The 21,478-nt window shown below is 48.3% G+C and overlaps 7 protein-coding genes across 7 annotated transcripts; 2 read left to right on the top strand and 5 right to left on the bottom strand.

Moving 5' to 3' along the window:
• Positions 1–1,043, bottom strand: SPPG_05849 (uncharacterized protein). The gene has a single exon (XM_016754054.1). It carries the CDS (start codon positions 1,021–1,023, stop codon positions 76–78), a length of 948 nt encoding a protein of 315 aa, XP_016606922.1. The 5' UTR covers positions 1,024–1,043; the 3' UTR covers positions 1–75.
• A 1,985-nt stretch (positions 1,044–3,028) lies between these two features.
• Positions 3,029–8,214, bottom strand: SPPG_09321 (uncharacterized protein). The gene is made up of 15 exons (XM_016757480.1): positions 7,988–8,214; positions 7,751–7,902; positions 7,615–7,687; positions 7,411–7,549; positions 7,261–7,353; positions 5,671–7,183; positions 5,492–5,601; positions 5,213–5,428; positions 4,928–5,144; positions 4,594–4,859; positions 4,400–4,523; positions 4,156–4,337; positions 3,955–4,093; positions 3,436–3,885; positions 3,029–3,356 (listed from the first exon to the last, which is right to left on the bottom strand). The coding sequence occupies exons 1-15, from the start codon at positions 8,113–8,115 to the stop codon at positions 3,310–3,312; spliced, it is 3,849 nt and encodes a 1,282-aa protein (XP_016606921.1). The 5' UTR covers positions 8,116–8,214; the 3' UTR covers positions 3,029–3,309.
• A 130-nt stretch (positions 8,215–8,344) lies between these two features.
• On the bottom strand, positions 8,345–11,505 carry SPPG_09320 (uncharacterized protein). Its single transcript, XM_016757479.1, has 3 exons — positions 11,186–11,505; positions 10,294–11,056; positions 8,345–10,224 (listed from the first exon to the last, which is right to left on the bottom strand). Exons 1-3 carry the CDS (start codon positions 11,339–11,341, stop codon positions 8,486–8,488), a joined length of 2,658 nt encoding a protein of 885 aa, XP_016606920.1. The 5' UTR covers positions 11,342–11,505; the 3' UTR covers positions 8,345–8,485.
• Positions 11,422–13,703, bottom strand: SPPG_09319 (40S ribosomal protein S12). The gene is made up of 9 exons (XM_016757478.1): positions 13,651–13,703; positions 13,531–13,576; positions 13,360–13,432; positions 13,037–13,143; positions 12,866–12,980; positions 12,394–12,640; positions 12,218–12,334; positions 11,534–12,025; positions 11,422–11,444 (listed from the first exon to the last, which is right to left on the bottom strand). Exons 2-7 carry the CDS (start codon positions 13,550–13,552, stop codon positions 12,317–12,319), a joined length of 582 nt encoding a protein of 193 aa, XP_016606919.1. The 5' UTR covers positions 13,553–13,576; positions 13,651–13,703; the 3' UTR covers positions 11,422–11,444; positions 11,534–12,025; positions 12,218–12,316.
• Positions 13,704–14,073: 370 nt separating this feature from the next.
• SPPG_05844 (uncharacterized protein) lies at positions 14,074–15,491 on the top strand. Its single transcript, XM_016754053.1, has 4 exons — positions 14,074–14,401; positions 14,468–14,583; positions 14,647–15,097; positions 15,160–15,491. Exons 1-4 carry the CDS (start codon positions 14,141–14,143, stop codon positions 15,451–15,453), a joined length of 1,122 nt encoding a protein of 373 aa, XP_016606918.1. The 5' UTR covers positions 14,074–14,140; the 3' UTR covers positions 15,454–15,491.
• A 1,056-nt stretch (positions 15,492–16,547) lies between these two features.
• Positions 16,548–18,381, bottom strand: SPPG_05843 (farnesyl-diphosphate farnesyltransferase). The gene is made up of 4 exons (XM_016754052.1): positions 17,783–18,381; positions 17,197–17,710; positions 16,895–17,131; positions 16,548–16,836 (listed from the first exon to the last, which is right to left on the bottom strand). Exons 1-4 carry the CDS (start codon positions 18,223–18,225, stop codon positions 16,645–16,647), a joined length of 1,386 nt encoding a protein of 461 aa, XP_016606917.1. The 5' UTR covers positions 18,226–18,381; the 3' UTR covers positions 16,548–16,644.
• Positions 18,382–19,397: 1,016 nt separating this feature from the next.
• On the top strand, positions 19,398–21,430 carry SPPG_05842 (uncharacterized protein). Its single transcript, XM_016754051.1, has 4 exons — positions 19,398–19,861; positions 19,945–20,039; positions 20,114–20,339; positions 20,404–21,430. The coding sequence occupies exons 1-4, from the start codon at positions 19,739–19,741 to the stop codon at positions 21,088–21,090; spliced, it is 1,131 nt and encodes a 376-aa protein (XP_016606916.1). The 5' UTR covers positions 19,398–19,738; the 3' UTR covers positions 21,091–21,430.
• Positions 21,431–21,478: the final 48 nt, after the last annotated feature.

Genomic DNA, 21,478 nt, shown 5'->3' with positions numbered 1-21,478 from the left:
GTTTAACTACAAATGCACATCTTTTGTGGACTATATACACCCAACCTGACGTGTAAACTGGGCTACAACTCTAAACTACTGGACATTCACACGGATACAATCGTCTTGGGCACCACGTTGAGCAACGGGCATCACCAGAGGTTGGTGGCCAAAGGCCCCAGACATGGTGCAAATTCTATAAACACCGGCTCCCGATTTTTGGAAGGCATCGCCGGGAACTTCAACGGACAAGACACCTTGTCCGTTTGCTGGGTCGTTCAGTCCCTTGAAGAACTGGAAGACTTCAGCGTTCGGTGGCCGGAATTTTTGACCTTGTTTGCCGAGACGTTGAATGGTAACGTGCTGATGACCTTGGATAACGCCTTGACCGTTCAGTTGCTGAGGGATGGCGTAGTACTGCACTTGCGGGTCGGAGAAGAAACCGGTTTGCAAGTTGTTGGTTTGGACGGAGACCGTGAAGGCTTTGCCGAGTTGAATCTTCTGATCCGGCTGAGGTGAGATGATCAGAGATGAAACCATTTTGTTGGATGCAGGGATTTGGCCTTGCGGGAGCGAGGAACAGAAACCGCCTCGGATTTGGGTACCGTCACCAGGCTTTTGGTTCGTCCCCTTGCAGAAATCGGCTATGTTCGGGTCGATTCCTTTGGCATTTTTGTTGTTGTTATTCTTGTTATTCTTGTTGTTTTTGTTGTTCTTGTTGTTCTTTGCGTCAGCGGCAGCCTTGTCAGCGGCAGCCTTGTCAGCGGCGGCCTTGTCAGCGGCAGCTTTTGCGTTGTTTTTATTGTTCTTGTTGTTCTTGTTGTTTTTAGCGTTCTTTGCGTCAGCGGCCTTCTTCGCGTCAGCGGCAGCAGCGGCCTTTCTTTCGCAGCAGCGTCGTTCTTTAGCCTTGGCGGCGGCGGCGGCCTTTCTTATTCCCGCCGTTCTTGTTATTTCCTTTGCTTGTTGTCTTTCTGTGTTTGTGGTCCTGGTGGTCCTAATGGTCTTATGGTCCGGCCGAGCGAGCAGGTGCAGAATCCACCGCATTGCGCTTGTGCGGCCGGCCAATCTGTGCGTTCTTTGTCAGGCCGCTGTTGTGCAAGCAGCGCTAGTTACCACGGCTTGTTACGAAGAGGGAGAACCCGCACAGGAAGAGACCCGCCGGCCGCAGGGTGTCAGTGTAAACTTGCAACCGACACATTGGGGCGACTTGCCATTGACACACGTATTTTCTCCATCCTTTGCATGCACCGTTTTTAACGATTCCCGGGCCTGCCAACGCCATCCTTTCCCGTTTTTGGCAACGATTTCCGCTAAGACTTTGGCGGGGCAAAAAGCGATGATTCCACGAATCATTTTGCAGACTATGAACGGGGATGAATGAGTTTTCCAAACCTCGTATCTTCCAGATGACATGGCTGCTTAGACACATACCTATTCTCTGCATTGGCTGTTGCCGAAGCAACTGCTCCCACCAGGGCAGCTATGGTAATGAATCGCATGTTCGGGGACTAGGGATAGAAGTTCACCAGGAACCACTATGGAAGCGAGGTTGAGTACGGAGCAGATGTAAAATGTGCTGCCGGTTACGATGTTAACCGTCAAGACTATCGAAGAAATCTATCTAAACGAAAAGCCAGTCGCTCGTTGAAGGTATGGAACAAAAAAAGGCAGGAATGGAAAGGGCGGGTACGTAGCGGTTTCCTTTATACCAACATCTGGCACACAAAACTAATTAGAAAAAGGAAAAAATGGGAGGACATTGGCCGGTAATTCCACACGTTTGCATTTGCAAAATAATAACGAGTGCGGAAATTGGGGGGTAAAATACAGTTTTAGGGGTATTAAGCCGGAGGGAGAGTCCCCTAACTAACAAGTTTATCACACGAGTTTCAACACTTTATTAGATGTTGGCAACTCCACTCGATGAATGGCATTTGAGTTATTAACGCGCATGTGGCATAGTCATCATTCATTGTATAGCGTGACTGTGCCTTTCATTCCTTATGATGAAACAAGCGTTTCAAGTTGATTATTGACTTTTAGCGGCCACGTTCAAAATGGGTGCCAACAAACAAACCATTTCTTCATGTTTAACCAACTTGCGTAAATTCAAACACCCTGAAACGTCACATTTTGAAACCAACACATTCAGAAAGGAAAACCCTGGCTTTTGTTTCTCGTTTGCAGCTCATCATATCTCGCTTTCTCAGTTTCATTTCTGCTGAACCTGAGCTCCTTCATGTGTGCGTTGCAAGTTTCCTCTGTAGGAATATGGAACATTCTGCATATAAAGAAGGTCATGCTCCGAGTCCTTGTTGTTCTAGCCCAGAACACAGGCGCATTGTCAACGTTGTTTAACCATCAGCTGGAGAGAGGTTTCGTCAGCGTTTTGAAATGAACTTTTTGCTGTTGATCACGGCGGAGATTGCACCTCATCAACGGGACCACGCGGCTTTAGCTAATCAGCCATGCAACAGTTTATCTTTCTGGCCATAGCCCAAGCCCCCGTTCGAGACCCAAAGTGGACCTTTTAGCCCACTGGGCTCCGTGGAGCCGTTCGTTACGTAAAGAGCTGAATATCGAATATTGCAAAACAGCCAGCATTACAAGTCTCAGGAACATTTTTCGAAAGTTGTTTCTGAATTACCTCCGGAAAGGGCCCAGTTTGGCCCTTTTTGCACAAATGGACGTATTCCGCGGGTTTACTGCCATATGGCATCCAGATTACAGTGTCAGGCGGAAGGTGAGTTACTTGCTTCATTTGATCACTTTTTTGACCGCTGTTGTAATCAGTGCTTAAAGGACAGATGGCCCTAGAATATTACTCTTGTTTGCGAACTGAGAGCAATCACAAGTGGGTCGAATTCTCGCACTTTGGTTTATTTACCTATGCTAATATCCTAGAATGTACGGGATACCTCCCAAGCTAAAAGGCTTTTTCATCTTTCGACTAAATTCCTATCCACATCGCAGTCAGAAACTCTAAAAATGGAATTGGATTGGCAGTCCGCTGAGGTACAGTTAGTTGCGAGAATACTTCGAAAGCTGATCGACAAACATTCTGGGAATCCATTATCCTCTCTATGCAATGTACTGTTCGGTGAACCTTGCCTAGAACACAAGACTAACATCACGTCCACACAACGTTGATATCTATCCTTGGATGGCAGCACATTATCAGAGCACTATACAATAAAACTATACACTAGGAAACAAAAAAAAACATACAACAACAATAGCCCTCTACGACTATTAAGCAAGAGCTAACAACATGGTATGTACATATTTTCGTCAAGCGTCAGGGTAATCGAGTTCCAGATGCATCTGTATTTACCGGGCCATAGATAAGCCCTTCCCTTTCTCCTTACTTCGATCCTCTTTGTCATAGGGTTTGAATCAGTAAGCCAGATCAAGTACAGGAGCAACCTTACAAGAAAAAGAATTAGGTGAACCTACCAACACTCGCTCGCGGTAGTAAGCTCCTCCGTACTGTCGATTTAACACTTCCCACCAGCCCACCGCGGGATTTCAGATTGCTGACCGGGGTAGACAGGCTTTTGGATACCGAGAGTTGTTCCTTTTTTGGTGCTCTTTTGAATAAACCTTTCTTTGGTGGTGGTGTCGTGTCCGTAGGTCTTGGTGACACGGGAGACGCTCCGGATTTTGTCTCTGGTTCAGACAAGGGGATTTGTAGAGATCTGGTCAAACCGCCTGACGATAGTACATCGCTATTTAGATCAGGGAGCATGGTACTAAAGGCAGGATAATGACTCGGATCTTTTGGTTTTCGTTCGCTGCCAGGACATCCAGTACCCGTCACCAAATGCTGTCGCCAGCCTTCCTCGTCACCGGGCACGTCCTGATGACACATGGGACATCTTGCCAGATCGGGATTATGGTTCAGCACTAAAACAAAGCCAGAGTTAGATCGGGAGAAGTTTATTCAAAAGTTCAAATTGCGCGCTAAAAGTTTACCTCGGCAGGATTTTTTGGCAACATGAGCCGCAAAGTCTACAGCCTTGAATGCTTCCTTACACCTTGGACATTGTCGCACGTCCTTTTTTCTATCACAGTCCTTTAGCAAATGGTCCGTCAACATTGGTATTTCCACAATCTACACAATTGTTGGCTTAATTGCAACTCCCAAAAAATCAACCTTTTAACAAGCATACATACCAACTTGCACAAGGGACAATTTGTCAAAACGGGACAATCTCTCCAATAATGCATATCAAGATTCTCTTCTGTGAAACCTTCATCTTGCTCTTCGCAAAAGATACATGTCCGATCTATATTCCAGTTGTTGGAATACAACTCATCGTTTTTGTGGGATGGGGCTGGTGCAGGCGGTTCGCGAGCTATCGATCCATCATGATCAGATGTTACGTCGGCAAGATTAAGCCACATCAGCGGGACTTACCCTTGGACTTTCCGTCCGGTTTCGTTTTTGGTGCATCTCTTGCAGGTGGTGGAACAGACGCCGTTTTCCCTACTCTCCGTTCTGATTTCAGGGAATTCGCAAGTCCCTCTACACCATCCACCGACTAGCACGCACAAAAAATAATCTTGAGATCGAAATCCATGCTTCATTAGCAAATTGGACAAATTTCTTACTCTTGACTTTCGCATCTTATCGTCTGACCGAATTCCCTTCTTCTCCCCATGTCCTCCATTCCCAAGCTTTCCTCCCGTAGATCCATTCGAAGATGTAGACGTGACCCTCTTTTTGTCACCGCCCTTGACTTTCGATTGTACAGGAGGAGAGTCCGCCATTTGCCTAAGCGCTTTCAGCTCATTCTGCAATTTCTTGACCTCCTCCGCACCTTCCTCTGGTGCTGCTGGCCCGGCAGGCTTTGATGGGCTTCGCTCCCATGGACGCGCTAATAGAGTATCAATACTCATCGTCAAGTGAATGCCAAAAGTTAAGGCAACATCAGTGACACCATACCTGGTCGAGCCTTCTGCACCCGTTTAACAGGCGTTCCTTTTGCTTCCGCAAGCTTGCTCCGAATACTGTCCATCAGCTGTGGTTTTACTTTCTTCAAATAAGGTGCAATAGCGTCTTCCCCAGACGCCTTCATTAAATCCACTACCACCCGAACCGCCGCTTCTCGAACCTCAACATTCGTATGGTGCAGTTGAGGTTCGGTAAAGTCCATTATACTCTTTGTTCGCAAATGTATCACCGAATGAATAGAGCACATTGAATACGACACATAAACAGCTTTCCCACCTGCAATGACGCGCCCCGCGATTTTCCGCGTCCTTCATTATCATCCAATCCACGTTCATCAATGAGTCGATGCAACACATCCAACCGTCCTTTAAAGACCTTCCAATGGGGAGTGGCGCCCTTCTTGCTTTCGGGCGGTCTTAGAGCGTAGGGATAAATACTAAAAGGCGCTTCATTGTACGATTTGGCGAGTGTGACAATCATGTCCGAACATGCCTACCAAAAAAAAAAAAACAAATCAGATAGTCGTTCACTAGGACTTGAGACATTTAGACTTGCCTGTTTCACTCGCGGGTTCATATCGCCCGCTTTTACAAGTAGTAATGGAACAATGGTATCAAAGTGACGAAAACTGACAGCGGGCGGCACTCGCTGGTTTGTACATAGCACTGCGTATAATTGACAGATGTTGATTCCAGCTTACCTGACAACGCATCAATTGCACCGAACAAACTTACCATGTACCTTCTCCAGTAATGAAACTGCCCCTGTAATCGCCTTTTCTCTACTATCATCTAACGAGCTCTGCACAATCTGATAACCGGCATCCACAAAGCTGTTGATGTCCATTGTATGGTCGCCCTTCCCCGTTCCTTTCCCTCGCTCCTCCACCTTTCCGATCATCTCCCCCATTGCCCACTCCCTTAATCCAAACTGCCGTCCCAACAGGCACCGAATCAAAAGAGGCCCAAATGCATCAATGGGCAATGCAAAGTCGGCGGCCAAATGATCCGGTATCGGTTCTGGCGGGTCGAAGCCAGGCGGTAATATGGATTCCGCTAGAACCGGGTCCGACCGTGGAGATATCGGAGCTTGTTGTTGTTGTTGTGATTTATGCGCTGGAACGGGAGGTGATGGCGGTCTTTCCGGCGGTTTCGATTTGACAGGAGAGCGTTTCTTGGGCGGGGGTTTGGTTATCGGAAGGCTAGATTGAACTTGGAGGTCAGACGGAGACGGATCGTCCTCAAAAGGAATTCTGTGAGAAGCACGCAGGAGCGCCGGGACAGGTGGAGACGTCGGTCGTGGTGGAGGTATAGGATCTTTATCCGCGCGATCATTAGCATGTGCCGCCGGAGATCTGGGAAGTGGTGGCCGTTTCGCCGGTGGTTCGGAGATCGACGCCGGTGGCGACACGACATCTATATCCCGCGGATTCGGGACGACGGAGATTTCCAATGGTGCTGGTCGGGGACGTAGAAGGGATTTGTCAGAAAGGGATGTCGATCTTTCCGGCGGAAGCTGAGATGAATCCTTCAGTCGAGAAGAAGGTGACGGTAATCCATTAGAGCGTGGTGACTCCCGTGCCACTGTGGGTACTAGGGGCGATGGAGGTCTCGCCGGTGCTGGGGTAGGTGTGATGACTGGGGGTGATGGAGCAATAGGTAATTGAAGTACCGGCGGAACTCTTCGGGGAGATGGTGCTGATATGTCGGGTTTGGGGGGTGATGCGGTTTTGGAGGATGGTGGGGATGGAGGTAACGACGTCTCTGCAACGGCAGGTCGGGTCTGGTTTCGCGACGGTTCTTGGGTCTTATTCTCTTCTTCCTTCCGGACAACTGATCCATCAGTCTTCACGTCAAGTCCGGCTCGATCGAGTTCGTGAGCCAATGCTCGCTTCACAGCATCAATGTCCGCCTTCATTTCCGCTGCGGTATCGTAATCCTCCACCTGCACAGCCCGTGATTTGGTGACCTGGAGTTTCGCAACTTCTTCCCCTGCGGTTTTGCATTTATCCAATAAACTCTTGAGCATCTTCGCATCTGCAAACCGCTCCTCTTTCACCGCCGCATCTTTTGCCTTAGCGACACCTGATATAATCTTCATCACTTCATCATCGTGATAGATTTCGAACGCCAGATCCTTTTCAGGTGGTATCCGTCGGTTCGTTGCGGTTTCATTCACCAGACCCCAGAAGGCAGCATTGGCGTTGTCGCGTGGGACAACCAAATCTGCATCAGTCAATGGATCCAACTACAGAAAAATAACCGTTTGTCAACCAGAGATCTCGTTGTAGAGTTACGTAGCAAAAGCTGGAAGCGAACACCTACTCCAAGCAAAGCTTGTTGATGGGAACTAAGTGTTTTCAACATGTGATCTACATTCTGCGGCTCACCAAAGACGTTGACACCTATAATTCCGACCTGAATCCGCATCGTCAAAGAACGGCCCACGCCACGAAAATATCACTCGCAACGAACCTGATTGTACAGATTCAAAGGGTTGACATAACATTTGTGTACCAAAATCTTTAAGTACTCTCCCTCCGCATCAATATGAACCGATTTGAGCTCTCGTGCTTTGAACCCGATCTGCACACCGTCATTCAAAGAGACGTATCTGCAAACATGCCCGTCAACCCAAAAATCCCAAGATTACCGAAGAAACTATGAAAAAACGCCTACCCCAACCGCACGAAATCGACTGTAGGATTCCCATCATCCAGCCGTCTTTCACCCTCCAATGCAAGATTACTCTCTGTAATCACAACTAATGCATAAATAAAACAAGGCCGCACGTCATTTCATCCAGAATGCATACCTGCAGGCAATTCATCCCCAGTCACCGTTCTTCCCATAAAAAATTCTAGTCGTGTAGGTATCTTGAAATGATGTACGAGTATTTCTATCTTTCGTATTCGGCTATTTCCAGCTGAAAATCGCAGGACAAGGGCTTGCGGCCAGTTGCAAAACCTGTCGTTCAAGAAACATTGTCCCCAACGGTAAGAAACTACGACTTGCAGAACTGCCTACTGGGTAATGCTTGCAATCTTTTTACCTTTCGCTCTGCCAGCCCTTCACCAACGGCCCATGGTGTTTCAACAGAAGCTGTTCTGGCGGGCATTCCTCATCATACCCGGAGCACGCAGCGATCTGAAAGTCGAGTTGAGCAAGATCCGCCACCATTCTTCGCGATCGGTCGGCCGGGCGGAACCGTTGGCGATGCTCCTGTTCTACGTGTTTGCGACGAAACCAGGCGATGGCGAGTGACAAGTTAACAATTGTTTGAACACAATGTAACTTGCCGAAAGCAGAACTGTCCAGCGTCGGCCTGGATGGCACAGTTATCACATGTGTGAATGACTGTGCCATAACAGAGTTTCAGGAGGGTTTCGACTCTCGGCCACATTTGGGGGATCGGCTCAAGTGGTTCATTCACCAAAGACCAACAAAACAAAAGACTTTTTGAATTTATTAAAATTAAAAAGAAATCAATATCTGTATGCGATCATAAAAATGCAATGCCATGCATCAGACGAATGAGAGCTATTAATGCTCATGGCCACCTTGCATCCGAACCAGGATACATTCCCCTCCCTCGTCCCATTTCGGACGGGTGTCCCATAGATTGCATCGGCCCCTGCCGATTTCCATTGCTCATCATTCCAAACTGCTGGCCATACCCTCCCATCCCCATCGGCACCGCACCATTCTGTCCACTGGGATACATCCCGCCAAGCATAGCTATTCCAGCGCCACCATCCATGGGTATACCTGGATTCATCAATCCCATCCCAACAGCCATCCCTTGATGTTGAGGTCGCATCCCCGCACTGCTTGCCGCAGCACTCCACGCCGCACCGGGGCCCCCCACTTCGGCGAAAAACTCGTAATCCACAAAGTTGGGGTCACTTTCCATGCCAAGAGGCTGGCCGAGAGGGACCGCAGGTGAGACCCCGGGAGGTCCTATGCGCGGCAGGCCCGCCGTAGGCTGCAGATCTGCCCCAGCCATCCCATTGCCGCTCGAGCCTGCTGTCACACCTGTCGGCCCATTCGATGTATCTCGATCAGGTGTATTTCCCACCCCTCCACCGTCTATACCGGTAACCCGACCCCTTGAAGACTTGTCCATGCCTCCGTCGAGTCCATTCAGATTATTACCGTCCGATGTCCTCTCCTTCAACGCAACCCATCTGCGGTCCGACATCGACAAACCCCCTTCCACCAAGGCGACAGATCCGGCTCCACCTCCAACAAGTGACTTTAGCATCGTAAACAACCTGCCAGCCATGAACCAGTATCGTCCCACCCCCTTTAACGCCTTCATATGAACCTCAACGTTACTTTCAGCTTGCGCCTCCATCTCCTTATCCTCTCCGGTGGCCTGCGATCTGGCGCCCCCAGGAGTCGCACCAAGTTGCATCGTCATTAGATGCACCAAGCCGCTTTGAAATATGCAATATGCCACAAAGGGCGAAAAATATAAAAAGTCCGGATTGGTCTTCATGACCTTTTGCAGTACCGCGCTAATCTCATTGGCACTGGACAAGCACACGACAAAGGATGGACTGGAAGTTGCTGCCGCCGATCCACTCTTTGCGCGTATGTCACGGAGTGTCACCATCATCTTTGGCCGATGGAGAACAATCACACACGTGTGATAAAAGATATGCAGGTATGCAATGTGCCAGGATGGTGGATTTGTGGACGTAAGTTCCGGAACAAAGCTGTCCCCTATTACGCGCATCCACTCCGGTAAAGATCCAAACCAATCTCGAAGCGATGCGTCCAACACAGAGAGCTGATAATCCGCGTCTGGTGTCAGCGCAGGAGTCGTATTGGTGCGTTGCGCCGTTTTGAAGAGATTGGAGTATTCAACAATCTTTCCGAAGATCTTGACAAGAAGGATGAAATACCCATAGGGGCTTTGAGCAGGGATTCCTGGTGTAAACGCATTGGTCGACGTGAGCACCGCAATTTGATATGAATCTGGTGTAGGTAGCCCAGAGACATTTTTCGCTATCTCCGATGGATCCAGCGACTCCCAAGATATTTCCGACGAAGGAAGGTAAACCTTGCAGTCTTTCTCGTTTATGATCATCGAGCGGTCAGCAGCTGCACCAGCATACCGGTCAAGCACAAAGCAGCACCACCATAATCTTCTCCTCGTTTCCTTCTCCAGCCATCCCATCCGCGACCCACCAGCAAAAGCCTCCTCAAAATCGGGCTCCACGTTTAGCTTTAACTCTTGGGCCATTCTGATAGCCATTCCAGAATACATCCACGCTGCTGAACCTGCAACCAGGAAAACACGTATCATCAGCTCACGAATTGATTTCAATTGGTCTACCACAAAATACAAACCTCGACCAGATTCTGCTGCATATGTTGCCAAAATCAATAAAGCATTCACTGTTGTGGCATTCGGCACGTCCATATAGTGGTCCACCATCTCTCGCGCCTTGATGTAAAAGTTATCCCCAGAACTATAAAATGCGTCGGGATTTGTCCTTATCGCAGGGTGTGTCGAAAACCGGGCGGCAAGCGCGTACATCGCATTCAGCATCAACGGGGATTGATTGGCGATATTCTGGTAAAACGTTCGCTTGTGTATCAAGGGCATAATTGGTCCTATGTAGTGGAAGTACAGCTCAAGGAGATCGTTCGTGGCATCTGGTGGTACGTAACCCGTGCTCTGTTGCTGTGCTGTTGGACCTGGTGGGCAAGATGTTCCTGCATAATCGATACTCGGGGACATGAAAAAGGAATTTGAGAAAGGAATTTGGTCTTTGATCATCACGCCGTGTTGGGTAAACATGGTATCATTGTGAAATTGCGGCGCCGAGCTTGTTGAATTAGCCAAATCCAGAGATGCCATGGACGTGCTGGATGATCGTGACGGATTAGCTTGATCCAACGTTTCGTTTGACGACAGCCCGGACACTAAGCTTTCGTCACTTCCGTGCAAAGGCTTTAGCAATGCTTCCATTTCTTTCAATCGATTTTCTAAAGATTCAATATAGCCAGCCCGTGGTCCACGTTTTTTTGCCCCACGAGAGTATGAACAAGACGAACTGGATCGCAAGCAATTGGAACACGTTGGTTTGATGCCGTCACACTTCACTTTCTGCATGAACCAAAGCCAACCAGGTCAGCGACAATGCAGAACGACTGATTTTATCGCGAGCAGCGTTCCAAATAATCCATAAGGGAAGAGGACCAGAGGACGAATGCTTCGCGCACAGGCTATACCCACCTTCTTATTGCATGCATCACATGCCTGTGTTATTCGCTTTCGCTTTCCACCAGTCGGCCCAGAATCAAACTCGTCCTGATCATCATCGTTATCCATGTCATTATCATTGTCGTTATCGTAGTCGTAGCTGTCACTATAGCCATCGTGGGAAGTCATGGTGCCGATTGCCAACCTGACAAGGGGCAGTCAATAACTCAGGCCCAAAGAATTGGAGCAGAACAAGACCCCAGTGTTGTCAAATACGGCCACCGCAAGCGGTCTGCCAAAGAAGAAACCAGTGTCAAATCGAATGGAGAGATCGAGACGGAGCGCCGTTTCCGAGAACCAAAAACCGGTTCGACAACTTACCCCTGAGCCAGTATGACGTCAAACAAAATACAGCGCGTGGCTACGACGAACAGTCAACAACGGTAGGGCAAGAACAGCGGCTCAGCAACCCCAAGGAGAGGAGCAAAGCTCGTCGCAAAACAAGAACACGGCGCCAAAGGACCAACGCTTTCACTCCAGGTGTCGTTTCGCACCCCAACGTACCCACGGATCCAGTCTATCGCTATCCATTTTTGGATAAATTACGCACCCAGGCAACCATATTTGACACGCAACCATAAATCTATACCGCAATCGCACCCTGTTTCCACATGGCAAATACAACTAGAATTCACATTCAATGACACGGATTTTACAAGCAGTGTCAGATCTTTATCTCGCAATGGAAACAGGTATCAGCACTTGTTATTAGCGCACACATTGGCATGGTTTTAAGCGTATATTCAGCATGCACAAATCTATGCGACATATACAAGCTGTTTCAGTCAGTGATCCGAATGGGTTGACAAGGACCTGAACAGAATAACAGTTGTTTTAGTATGACAATTTACAGTCATGAAGTATTGCAAATGCCCGCAATGAGGTCGCTCAGATAAGCATATTATGATTCCGGATGCGGATTTATCCTCACATGCATTCAGTAGAGGGAGCTCCACAATCATCACCGCAACCTCATCGAAAGACTTCCAAGGCCCATGTGCTCACCTTTTCAGTACATCCCGGGGTAATGTACTACCCCGGGTACCCTTCCAGTCAAGTGACACATGATGATCATGGAAGGGCATTTTCCCAAGTAATCTATGCTTAACGGGTGCGGAAGTACTGCGAACGATGGGCATTAGCTGTCATACTACATGCGCCATTTGAATGTTTTTACTCACCTCGAGGAGTACGTTCATCGCCTCAGAGTCCTCACCAATGTCCTTGACGACCACGCACGAGCAGCCCACAACCTTACGGGCGTTACCCTCACGGTCGATCTTGCAGAGACCAGCCCACTCGCCGAGCTTCTTTGCATCAGACACCTTGATCAAGTTGATGTTGTGCTCGGCACAAAGAGCCTCAACGAGCTTGATGTACTCTTTCTCCGTGCAGGTCTCGACCAACACGCAAAGGTGAGCCTGGCGTCTAGTATTGTCGAAAATAAGCCCATATCAGTAATGTGGTCTCGTCCAGATTCTGCTTAAACATTGGCGGTGATCCATATCCCCCCATGCCCCTCAGTGGAATCCGCGTGTCATTCATGCCATTAGGCGGTCAGTCCCGTCTTGAAACTGATTGGAAGATGCGAAATCATCACAGGGCCCCCTCCTAGTAGCTTCCTCCATATGCATTCAGCACCACACTGCTCACCTGTCGAGAGCCTTGGCCGCCTCCCTCAACCCACGCGCAAGACCGTCGTGAACGAGAGCCTTCTTCAACACTTCCTGAAGGGCCTCCTCAACAGACATAGTGCCACGAGGGGCAACTAAATAGGACAGTTAGTGTCGTGTCTGGAACCCTTCAGTTATCAAGCACGCTTACCAGCGTCGGCGGCAACCTCAACAACCTCAGCGGCGACATCTCCTTCTGCAGACATGATTTGTGTTTCTTGATATATGCGAGATAAAGGGGGTCGACAGACGTCCTCACTGAGAGAATCAAGGAAAAAAAGGAAAGCAGCGACAGATCAGCATCAGGTCCAAATGTACGCCATGACAAACTTCTGCTCGCCATTCACCATCAACACTCCCATCTATCCATCCATCCATCCATCCCATGTATCGAACCCCAGTCATCCATCATTCAGGGGCACACCACTACATCAATATCATCCATCTCCTTTTTCATCCTCCCAGGATACATACATGCGCCGTGAGTCTTGCTTTGATGAAAGAGGAGGTTCAACGACGTTGCAAGCTACGGAATTGATGGGCTTGACTGGGTGGCACAGCAATTTGATCATTGGTTGAGGTTGAGTGACATAAGCATCTAAGCCACGGACTGGAGAGCATTGACATTGGACATTTTAAACTTACGCCGAACGTACGAGTTAGGCATATCATTTAAGTTTGCAGGAAATATCTAAATAAGTTCAGCGGATGGCATGTAGGATGTAGTTAATAAAGAAATCGTACTTAAGTAAAGCGCATCCAAACCTTTGATGCAATCACTAATTGAGTGTGAAATGTACCGAGCGTAAAATAGTCAAAGCCGATACCCCAGAAAAGTAGGACAGGTACTTCACTTAAACACGGGTCTTCTATTCATAGAGTTATCCAGGAATATTTATGCTAGGATTCATAATCGCTTACACTGGGATTATGAACATTATCAGCCACGCTACCCCCCCATATTAGCAAGATGTTGACCGTTACGCTGAACGCCCCTAAATTTCAATAGGTTCGCACCAGGGTGACCCTCAGAGTACGGATTCAAGCTTATGGAGACCGGGGAATTGGTACGATTGTCAGCTATACTTTCGAGCCTAGAAAATAACGGAAATAGGTGCAAATACAGTCAGTCATCAATTTTAGACTTCGACCAAGGGCCACCATTTTGGTTGCCCTTCGGGGGGTCGTGTTGACCAAGTTTTAGCAGACACGAATCGTACCATTTTCTTCTCACCACGGCATACGTTACGACAAAATGCATGATATGGTATACACTCAAAGCGAGTCCCGAATAACTTGGATTCTCCTTGTGACCTTCACCGCTCTTTCGCTCTGCTGTGACATCATCATTCTATGGAATTACTGGCGACATGTTCGGAAACGACGCCAGGGATATGGCCACCGCGTTATCGCCCATGTCAGCATCTCTAATTTGGTGTTTAGCGCTTCATGCTTTGGATATTGCCTTTGTCATGTGCTTGGAGTGGAAATGCCAGAGCGGGATTTTCTGTGCCAGGTCTGTCCGCTGCTGTCCTTGAATGCGTTTTCTCGATAGCAAGAATTGAATGCAATTACTTGATAGTCGCAAGGACCAGTTTTGTATTTTACTGTGGGAGCCTGTGTCTATATTCTTTCCACCAGTAGCGCCTATTCATACCTAGTTATCATTCGGGGGAGAATACCTTCACATAGAACCGAGTAAGCAAGATTGTTCCTTGATAAAATGGAACGATGCTTAACCCTTCTCATATATGCCCGCAGAAACCTCATGTTGGCATCCGCCTGGTCAATTTCGTTCGTTCTTGTGCTTGGGTCTCGTATCGTCTCCTGGGCAAAGGCCAGTTTGTACGATTGGGGTTACCGGAACGAGATATGGTGCGCCATTCAACATTCAAATAAAGCAGCGGCAGCAGTAGTGGTGGGATCCATCATTGCGCCACCGCTCCTTCTGATGGTGTTCTGCTACATGCGAATATATCTCCACATCCGTGCGATTGCATCGAATGAGATGAGCAAGGTTTTGAATAAAAGCAAGGAAGCCAGAATGTACCAACTGAAAGCAGCAACAGTCATGGCGACATTCGTATTTGTGTTTATGACCAGTTGGTCTGGTGTTCTAGTGCTAATTGTAGTGGGTGGTGGAACGAGGACAGATGCCCCTTGGTGGGCGGAAACGCTGGTTATTGCGTTCGCACATTTGTCGGGCTTCTTGGTAGGTTTTCTAAATAGCAGCTTTATTGATTTGCTCACCAATTAACTGCCCTCAATACGCAGAACTTTGTTCAGTATGCCGCGACAGGCTTTGGCAAACAAGTCAACAAGCGGGATAATTCTAAACACTCTTCAGATGCATCGGGTTCAGCCTCGAAAACTAACGGCTACAATGGTAATCCTTCCATGATCAAGTCACAACGCACCTCATTGCCCCCCACAGTTCTCAATGGAGATCGTGGTGTTCGGAGTAGCAATGGACATGGACTGGAGGCGGGGGCCGTGCCTGAGCTGCCCGAATTACAAGCGTGGGAACAACAAGATTGGGGGTTTAGCATTAGTATAGAGGTGCATTGACATAGGGTACCCGTTCTAAAGTTACAAGTACCAGGTGTATAAATGCTGTAGACAGAGGTCTGGAATACCCTTGAAGGAAAACATGATATTTGCATATATAGTGTTTCTTTTTTGCACTTTTAATGTCCTTCACTATCCGACGTATGTGAGGTCCAAGCTCAAGAGCCGCTATGTACATTAACCCAGCCAACATCTCCGCTCGACGGATGTGACAACAAACAAACTGTCAATAGCAGACATTCGTTCCCTTTCAATGCGTTGCCTAAAGTTCCACAGCGTCATGGGTCGCTTCTGCGATTTCCTTATATACTGTTTGCGATTCTTTATTTTTGCCACTCTGCAGAATAGCATGCCTCCGGTGCAGGCTCCCAGCAGAAGGAGATAACTCGTGCGTGACACTGCCACGAGGTCCTCGTCGGACCCGGATGACAGTGAACGAGGTTTCGTTTTCAAAGCGTGTAGTACTGATTAGACGAAAGTAACGAGGAGGCGTAGTGAGAGTAGGAGTGGAGGCGACGGACATGTTGCCATTTACTACTGGTCAAGCTCGATTCAGAAAGGAGTTTGTATCGCAGGTGTTGAGTCTCTCTTTTGTGAGAGACATTGGCAAGTTCCACCATTTATACATCCGCATATCTGCCAGGTCGGGCTCGCCACATTTCGCCTCTCATTTGGAGCTCTTGGTTGGGGAACCCGCCAATCTGCACAAGAAAGCCTGGGAACTCTCCATATAATGCTTACAAGGTTAAGAAGAGTCTTTTCTGCCGTGCCTCTCAAAACTTGTTGCCGATTCATGAGCGCAACTAGGTCGTCAGAACAATATATATTGGTTGGAATCCGTCAAGCTGCACAAGAAGATCTGGGAACTCTTCGTAAAATGCTTACAAGGGTAAGAGTGTATTTCCTACGGTTGATACCAAACGTATTGCCGATTTGAGAGTGCAACTGGGGGATCAAGATGAAGCGCTGTGTCAAGCAACACAAGATTTCAGATCGGTTCCAGTGGGAGACATCATGGAAGGGCTACATCTGCTTACTGCGCTTACCACACTATGTATCGGGTGTTGCAGTGTACCAGCGGAGTCCAAACGATATCCGATCATATAGGATCGGGCCTGCGTCGTGAAGAGTTTCACAATCGGCAACATGCACATTGTACAAGTCAATTACAGAAATAACAAGATTTCACTCTCATTGAACGGCTGGAAGCATTCCCAACGACAGTGCAAGTCCAATCATGACTACACCAATAACTACAATAAAGCTGTAACCTCCAGAATTACTCGATTGATCTACAAGCGTTGAACCGTAGCCAGAGTCCTTACGCCGGCCATTGGTGACCAGCCCATACTTTTGATCGTGGGTGTGGATCCATCTAACAATCTATAACAATATGGTTAAGGTTATCTGAAACTGACAACACGAAAGAGTCGGTGCCCACCTTTGCGCATGTAGTGCTGACTTTCAAAAAGCTATCATCCTGCTCGTTGGTACCAACGCGTTGTGCGTTCTTTCTGTTTATGGACAACGCATATTGCTCGTAGGTGCGCTTTACACTATCCATGTCTCCAGACTTTAACATTAGCTTAACTGCTAAGCCGCGACGAATCTTAGTTCCCGTTGTGCGAAACAACGTGGGGTCATTGAAAAAGCGATCCAGCGTTGCGATGGCCATCATCTGTGGGCCGTACCGCAAGAGTTTAGTGCCTGCATTAACAACAGCAAAGACAATCAACGACAAACCTGAGGAATAGCGCAAAACTGGAATACGGTCTGATTCTGTATGCAGCTCATATACTCTAGACAGTTCGGCACATGCTCCAACGCATCAACCACAAGCTCGTTCAGGCATGCAAGCGCTCGCGCAATATTTTCCTCTTTGGCAAGCGCTTCGGCTGGTGCTCCTTTGGGAACGTGCTTGCTCCATACCTCTTTTGGCCAGAACACTCGCCCTTCCCCTAGATCCTCCAAAAAGTCCTTGAGAATATTGACTTTTTGCAGAAATTGTCCCATTTCATTCGCCAGTTCGATATTGTGCGGGGCGCCGAGCGACGGCCGTTCCAAGCCGGAGGCGACAAATAGCTCTGTCAAGCCTATACCGACAAGGCCAGCCACGTAGTGAGTGTATAGATTGTAATCTGCCTTGGTTGTGATTTCGATGTGATGAATGGATTTGTCCGTTTGGAGTGGTCGGGAAACGAAGTCGGACATTCCGTGACCCATGCGCTTGGTTATGTCGGCAATGACAGTCTGATAGCTAGAGAAAGGGACCATTGTTAGTTTTTCGCCCAGACAAATCACGAAATTTTCAGAGTTGGAGCAATCTCACCTCTCCTTCAAGCTGAGAAATTCGTTCACCACAACGTCAAACTTAACTAGGAGCTCCCGATCTTTCTCACTCTCTCCATTTTCAGTGAATGTCCACCCTCGCTGATATATACTCTTGTGAAAATTTTGCAGTACTTCCTTCTTCCTCTCCAACGGTATTGTCATATCATCCTCAACTGTATCCAAACCTCTCAAAACTAGATAAAAAATGCAAATAGGATGCCGAAGTTCCGCATCAAGCTCCTGAATCACTCGGGCAAATGATCGAGAAGTGAGGTTGAGAAAGTGATAGCACATCCTACGCGAATAGGAAGGATCTGAAACTGAGGGGGAAGCCGCGGCGGTTGCATCTTCGAGCTTTGGTGATGGGGTAGCGAGGAATTTGAACAAAGCATAGAGCTCCGTTGGATGCGTGGCCGACGCGAGAAGGGCTGACGCAGACATGACAAACAAATCGGTGGAAGCCCGAGAGTGCAAAGGACGCAAGCCGGTGCTAGTCTATGTATACGGTACTCGTCTATATCGAGAATATTGGGGGATAGATTCAATAGATAAAGGTGCTACACTATTTGCAGCTTTCTAGTGTCACTTTTTTTTTTTGCAGTCTCGGAGCGTTCGCCAAGGAGCCTAAACGTAGACGAGCCGGAGACAGGCAGGGGACTTGTATAAAGTGAGAGAGGGGGTGGTTAGTACCCCACGCGGCGAGCGGCTCTCCACCTGCTCTGTCCATGTATGGCGTGTGTATGTGTGTGTCTGGAAAAGAAACGGTCGTTCGACGACGACGACAGCCAGGACGAACGTCCGATGCGCTCCTGACGAAAATCGCGTCTGTGGCACAGCCACGGCTGATGCTGATGATTGGTTGGGAAGGCGTGGCATGAGTGGCATTGTTCAAAATCCCAAGTCTACGACATGCGCGAGTGTTGATGCCCAGCACAGGAAGGGGGGAACCAGGCATGTCAGGATACGGTGAGCTCTTGAACTGCCTCAAAACACAACGAACAGTGTGAGCTTTTCCTAGGGTTATTGCGGCAAGGCTTTCAGACCAAATATGTAAGCCATGGCACTTTTGTGGACACTACGCAATTCCATCTACAAGAACAGCAACAACACGTTAAAGTTCATTTATGAGAGTAGCGTGAGCATGACGACAAGTGTATCCCTTCCATTGTCTGCTAATAGCAAGTTCATAGCTGATTTTTCTAATGACACCAATCCAAAGTCTATAATAATTTAGCTTTAAAAAAAAGCTTAATCTTTTGGCCCTAGGGAACGGTGGATAATCAAATGAAGCGCTTCCGATGGACTGGCGGCTCTCCCGATTTTTGCCGCCCTGGTTGGCGATTCTGAAACAGTGTTGGGCAGTTATTGAGCGTTTAGAACCAACACACCATTCCGGCCAGATCCGTGGGTTGCCTTCCATATTAGGCAATGTGCCGCGGACACACGCGGCACGCGCTTCATTTAACCTTTTGAAAAAAAATTCTCCTCAGGGAAATTGAGACACTGTCGCTGAGTAATCGGAACAGCTGAGCCGCTGAGCCACCAACCGGCTACCTGGTTTTCAGTTTGGATATAATTACTTTTTAAAATTAGGAATTTTACGCAACACATTTACCATTAGATCCAAACACCCAATTTAAAACATTCAACTATAACCAAAGAATACACCCAAAACATTATCAAAAAAAAGAGAAACCAACACGGGATGAACAAGTGTTGGAACACTTTTTTTGGCTGGCAGGGAGAGCTTTGTTGACAGCGTTTGAGCGTCATGAACTTCGGTTGCGTACCTTGGGTCCGCGCGTCCCCCCCTGAGCAGTGGGCCGTCGGAACCCAGTGCGCTTAATCCTCAACAATCTCGTCGTCATTTTTCATTTTCACTCGTATACCCGGGGAATTTATACTCACCCATCCTACGAAGCTGGTCCTTCGTTAGTCTTGACGCTTGTGTCTTATGGACACTCACGACACACAGCTGCCCTCACCGAGTACGCGGATAGCACCGTACTCGGCAGATTTTGACAGACTGCCACTCCTTCGACCTCCGCAACTCAATAACGTCCAGGACGTCTCTACAGTGAGTGACAATCAAAGTCGTGCAACATGATCAGAGAATTTCTCGTGTCCGGAGATAACACTTCTGGCCGTTGTGCGCACCAGGTCGCATGGTTCAGTACACAGGATGGAAAGCCGTACGTGCGAATACGACTGCGCACCAAGGGGACCGTTTGCCGCGCATGCTTTCATGATCTAAGGTAGTATTGTTGGTTTGTTTTGTCTGGATGATATATCCGCTGGAGACGTATCAACATGTTACCCTTTGCTTCAGTCCTCGCAAACAGCAAGATTTAATAGATCGACTTCGCGCAAAACGGGAAGGGAGATTGTCTCTGAGACCTGGGGCTCCGCCGGCGGCACCTCCAGGTGAAGAAGAGTCAGAGCGGCTTTTGCAGCTGATTATCTACATGGAGAAACACAAGCGACCCCTCGCTGCTCCTCCAAATGTAGGGGGTGAACGCGCTGTGGAGGAACCCGGCGTATCGGAAGGAGATGACGTATGTATCTGCTTGGAGAGAGACAAACTGTACCATGGATGTCAAACTGAACTTTGATGCCCAGGATTTTCGCGGCCCGCCAGGTACCTCCCTACATCGCGAATCCGTCGGTCCCACCACATCAAATTCCACATCACCGCGTCCACCTACTTCGTTGCATGCCGGATCTCAACCACCAACACCAGCAGGAGCATCGCCATTTCCTCACCCCCCTCCACCTGCACCCGGCCTCATTCACCTCCCAGCACCATTCCCATCGTCTCCCTATTATCATCCACTACCGCAATCCCGATCCTATCGATACTCTGGACCGCCCGAGTATCCGTCATATCCCCCGCACCCTCGCCGTTCTCCTAGCATTGTAACGGCCCCAGCAGCAGAACCATCCCCGCAGACGGATGATGGAATGCGATATGTACAAGAGGAATGTACTCGCTTGCGCACCGAGAATCACGCCCTTCGTGAAGAGGTTCTGTTACTGAGGAGGCATACAGACATGTTGTACGAGGAGACCCGAAAGCTAAGAGAGGAAATGTCAGCAGCTCGATCAGTAACTTCAATCGGTGGACCGCCCGGCCCTTCTTCAGCCCAAGTCAGTAGTTCCGTGTCGCGACCAATCATCTTACCGCCTCGCTTGGAGGAGATACTTTCCCGACATTTACCGAATGTAAGCGCTTCCGTGAGAGATATGCTGCGGGAAGCTCTGTTGGCGATGGATGGCGAATTACGAAATCCGGGGATGCAACAATAAAGGTGCTCAAACAACTCCAACTACTCCTTGTTTAATTTATTTTTCTTTCTCGCTGGCTCGAGAAATGTAGACAGAGTTGCGTTTGGAGAGACGCAACGGACGGTTCATGCATCGTTGAAGCGGCTTCGGCTACATCTGTCCAGAATGTAATATTGTATTAGATCTTTAATGGAGTGGGGAACCAGGATGTTTTATCAATCTGGTTGTGAAAGATGGCCGATAGAGAACAGAATGTTTGCCAGATAGATCCTGTAAATGTTTCCCCAATCGTCCGTGAATAGATGCTGGTCATCCTAGAAGTGACGAAACCTTCTCTTGTAATACATGGCTTAATGATGACGGATCCCAGCACTGCAGCTTTTGAAGAACCAAAACCAGCCGGTTTCCT

Source organism: Spizellomyces punctatus (genome assembly GCF_000182565.1).
Source record: "Spizellomyces punctatus DAOM BR117 chromosome Unknown supercont1.10, whole genome shotgun sequence".
Lineage (NCBI taxonomy): Eukaryota > Fungi > Chytridiomycota > Chytridiomycetes > Spizellomycetales > Spizellomycetaceae > Spizellomyces > Spizellomyces punctatus.
This window is presented reverse-complemented; position numbering and strand designations above follow the sequence as displayed.

Bases quoted from the DNA above. Each gene is read 5' to 3' on its own strand.
- SPPG_05842 (XM_016754051.1), top strand. From the start codon at position 19,739: ATGGACACTCACGACACACAGCTGCCCTCACCGAGTACGCGGATAGCA. The intron at 19,862-19,944 runs GTGAGTGACAAT...TGTGCGCACCAG, and splicing joins ACGTCCAGGACGTCTCTACA to GTCGCATGGTTCAGTACACA. The intron at 20,340-20,403 runs GTATGTATCTGC...TTTGATGCCCAG, and splicing joins GCGTATCGGAAGGAGATGAC to GATTTTCGCGGCCCGCCAGG.
- SPPG_09320 (XM_016757479.1), bottom strand. From the start codon at position 11,341: ATGACTTCCCACGATGGCTATAGTGACAGCTACGACTACGATAACGAC. The intron at 11,057-11,185 runs GTGGGTATAGCC...TGGTTCATGCAG, and splicing joins GTGATGCATGCAATAAGAAG to AAAGTGAAGTGTGACGGCAT. The intron at 10,225-10,293 runs GTTTGTATTTTG...TCCTGGTTGCAG, and splicing joins TGCAGCAGAATCTGGTCGAG to GTTCAGCAGCGTGGATGTAT.
- SPPG_05843 (XM_016754052.1), bottom strand. From the start codon at position 18,225: ATGTCTGCGTCAGCCCTTCTCGCGTCGGCCACGCATCCAACGGAGCTC. The intron at 17,711-17,782 runs GTGAGATTGCTC...CCCTTTCTCTAG, and splicing joins TTTCTCAGCTTGAAGGAGAG to CTATCAGACTGTCATTGCCG. The intron at 17,132-17,196 runs GTTTGTCGTTGA...TACGGCCCACAG, and splicing joins AGTTTTGCGCTATTCCTCAG to ATGATGGCCATCGCAACGCT.
- SPPG_09319 (XM_016757478.1), bottom strand. From the start codon at position 13,552: ATGCCTAACTCGTACGTTCGGC. The intron at 13,433-13,530 runs GTAAGTTTAAAA...TGTGCCACCCAG, and splicing joins GCCTAACTCGTACGTTCGGC to TCAAGCCCATCAATTCCGTA. The intron at 12,981-13,036 runs GTAAGCGTGCTT...TGTCCTATTTAG, and splicing joins TGAGGTTGCCGCCGACGCTG to TTGCCCCTCGTGGCACTATG.
- SPPG_09321 (XM_016757480.1), bottom strand. From the start codon at position 8,115: ATGGTGGCGGATCTTGCTCAACTCGACTTTCAGATCGCTGCGTGCTCC. The intron at 7,903-7,987 runs GTAAAAAGATTG...CTTGAACGACAG, and splicing joins AAGGGCTGGCAGAGCGAAAG to GTTTTGCAACTGGCCGCAAG. The intron at 4,860-4,927 runs GTATGGTGTCAC...ATACTCTATTAG, and splicing joins GGTGCAGAAGGCTCGACCAG to CGCGTCCATGGGAGCGAAGC.
- SPPG_05844 (XM_016754053.1), top strand. From the start codon at position 14,141: ATGCATGATATGGTATACACTCAAAGCGAGTCCCGAATAACTTGGATT. The intron at 14,402-14,467 runs GTCTGTCCGCTG...ATTACTTGATAG, and splicing joins AGCGGGATTTTCTGTGCCAG to TCGCAAGGACCAGTTTTGTA. The intron at 15,098-15,159 runs GTAGGTTTTCTA...CTCAATACGCAG, and splicing joins CACATTTGTCGGGCTTCTTG to AACTTTGTTCAGTATGCCGC.
- SPPG_05849 (XM_016754054.1), bottom strand. From the start codon at position 1,023: ATGCGGTGGATTCTGCACCTGCTCGCTCGGCCGGACCATAAGACCATT.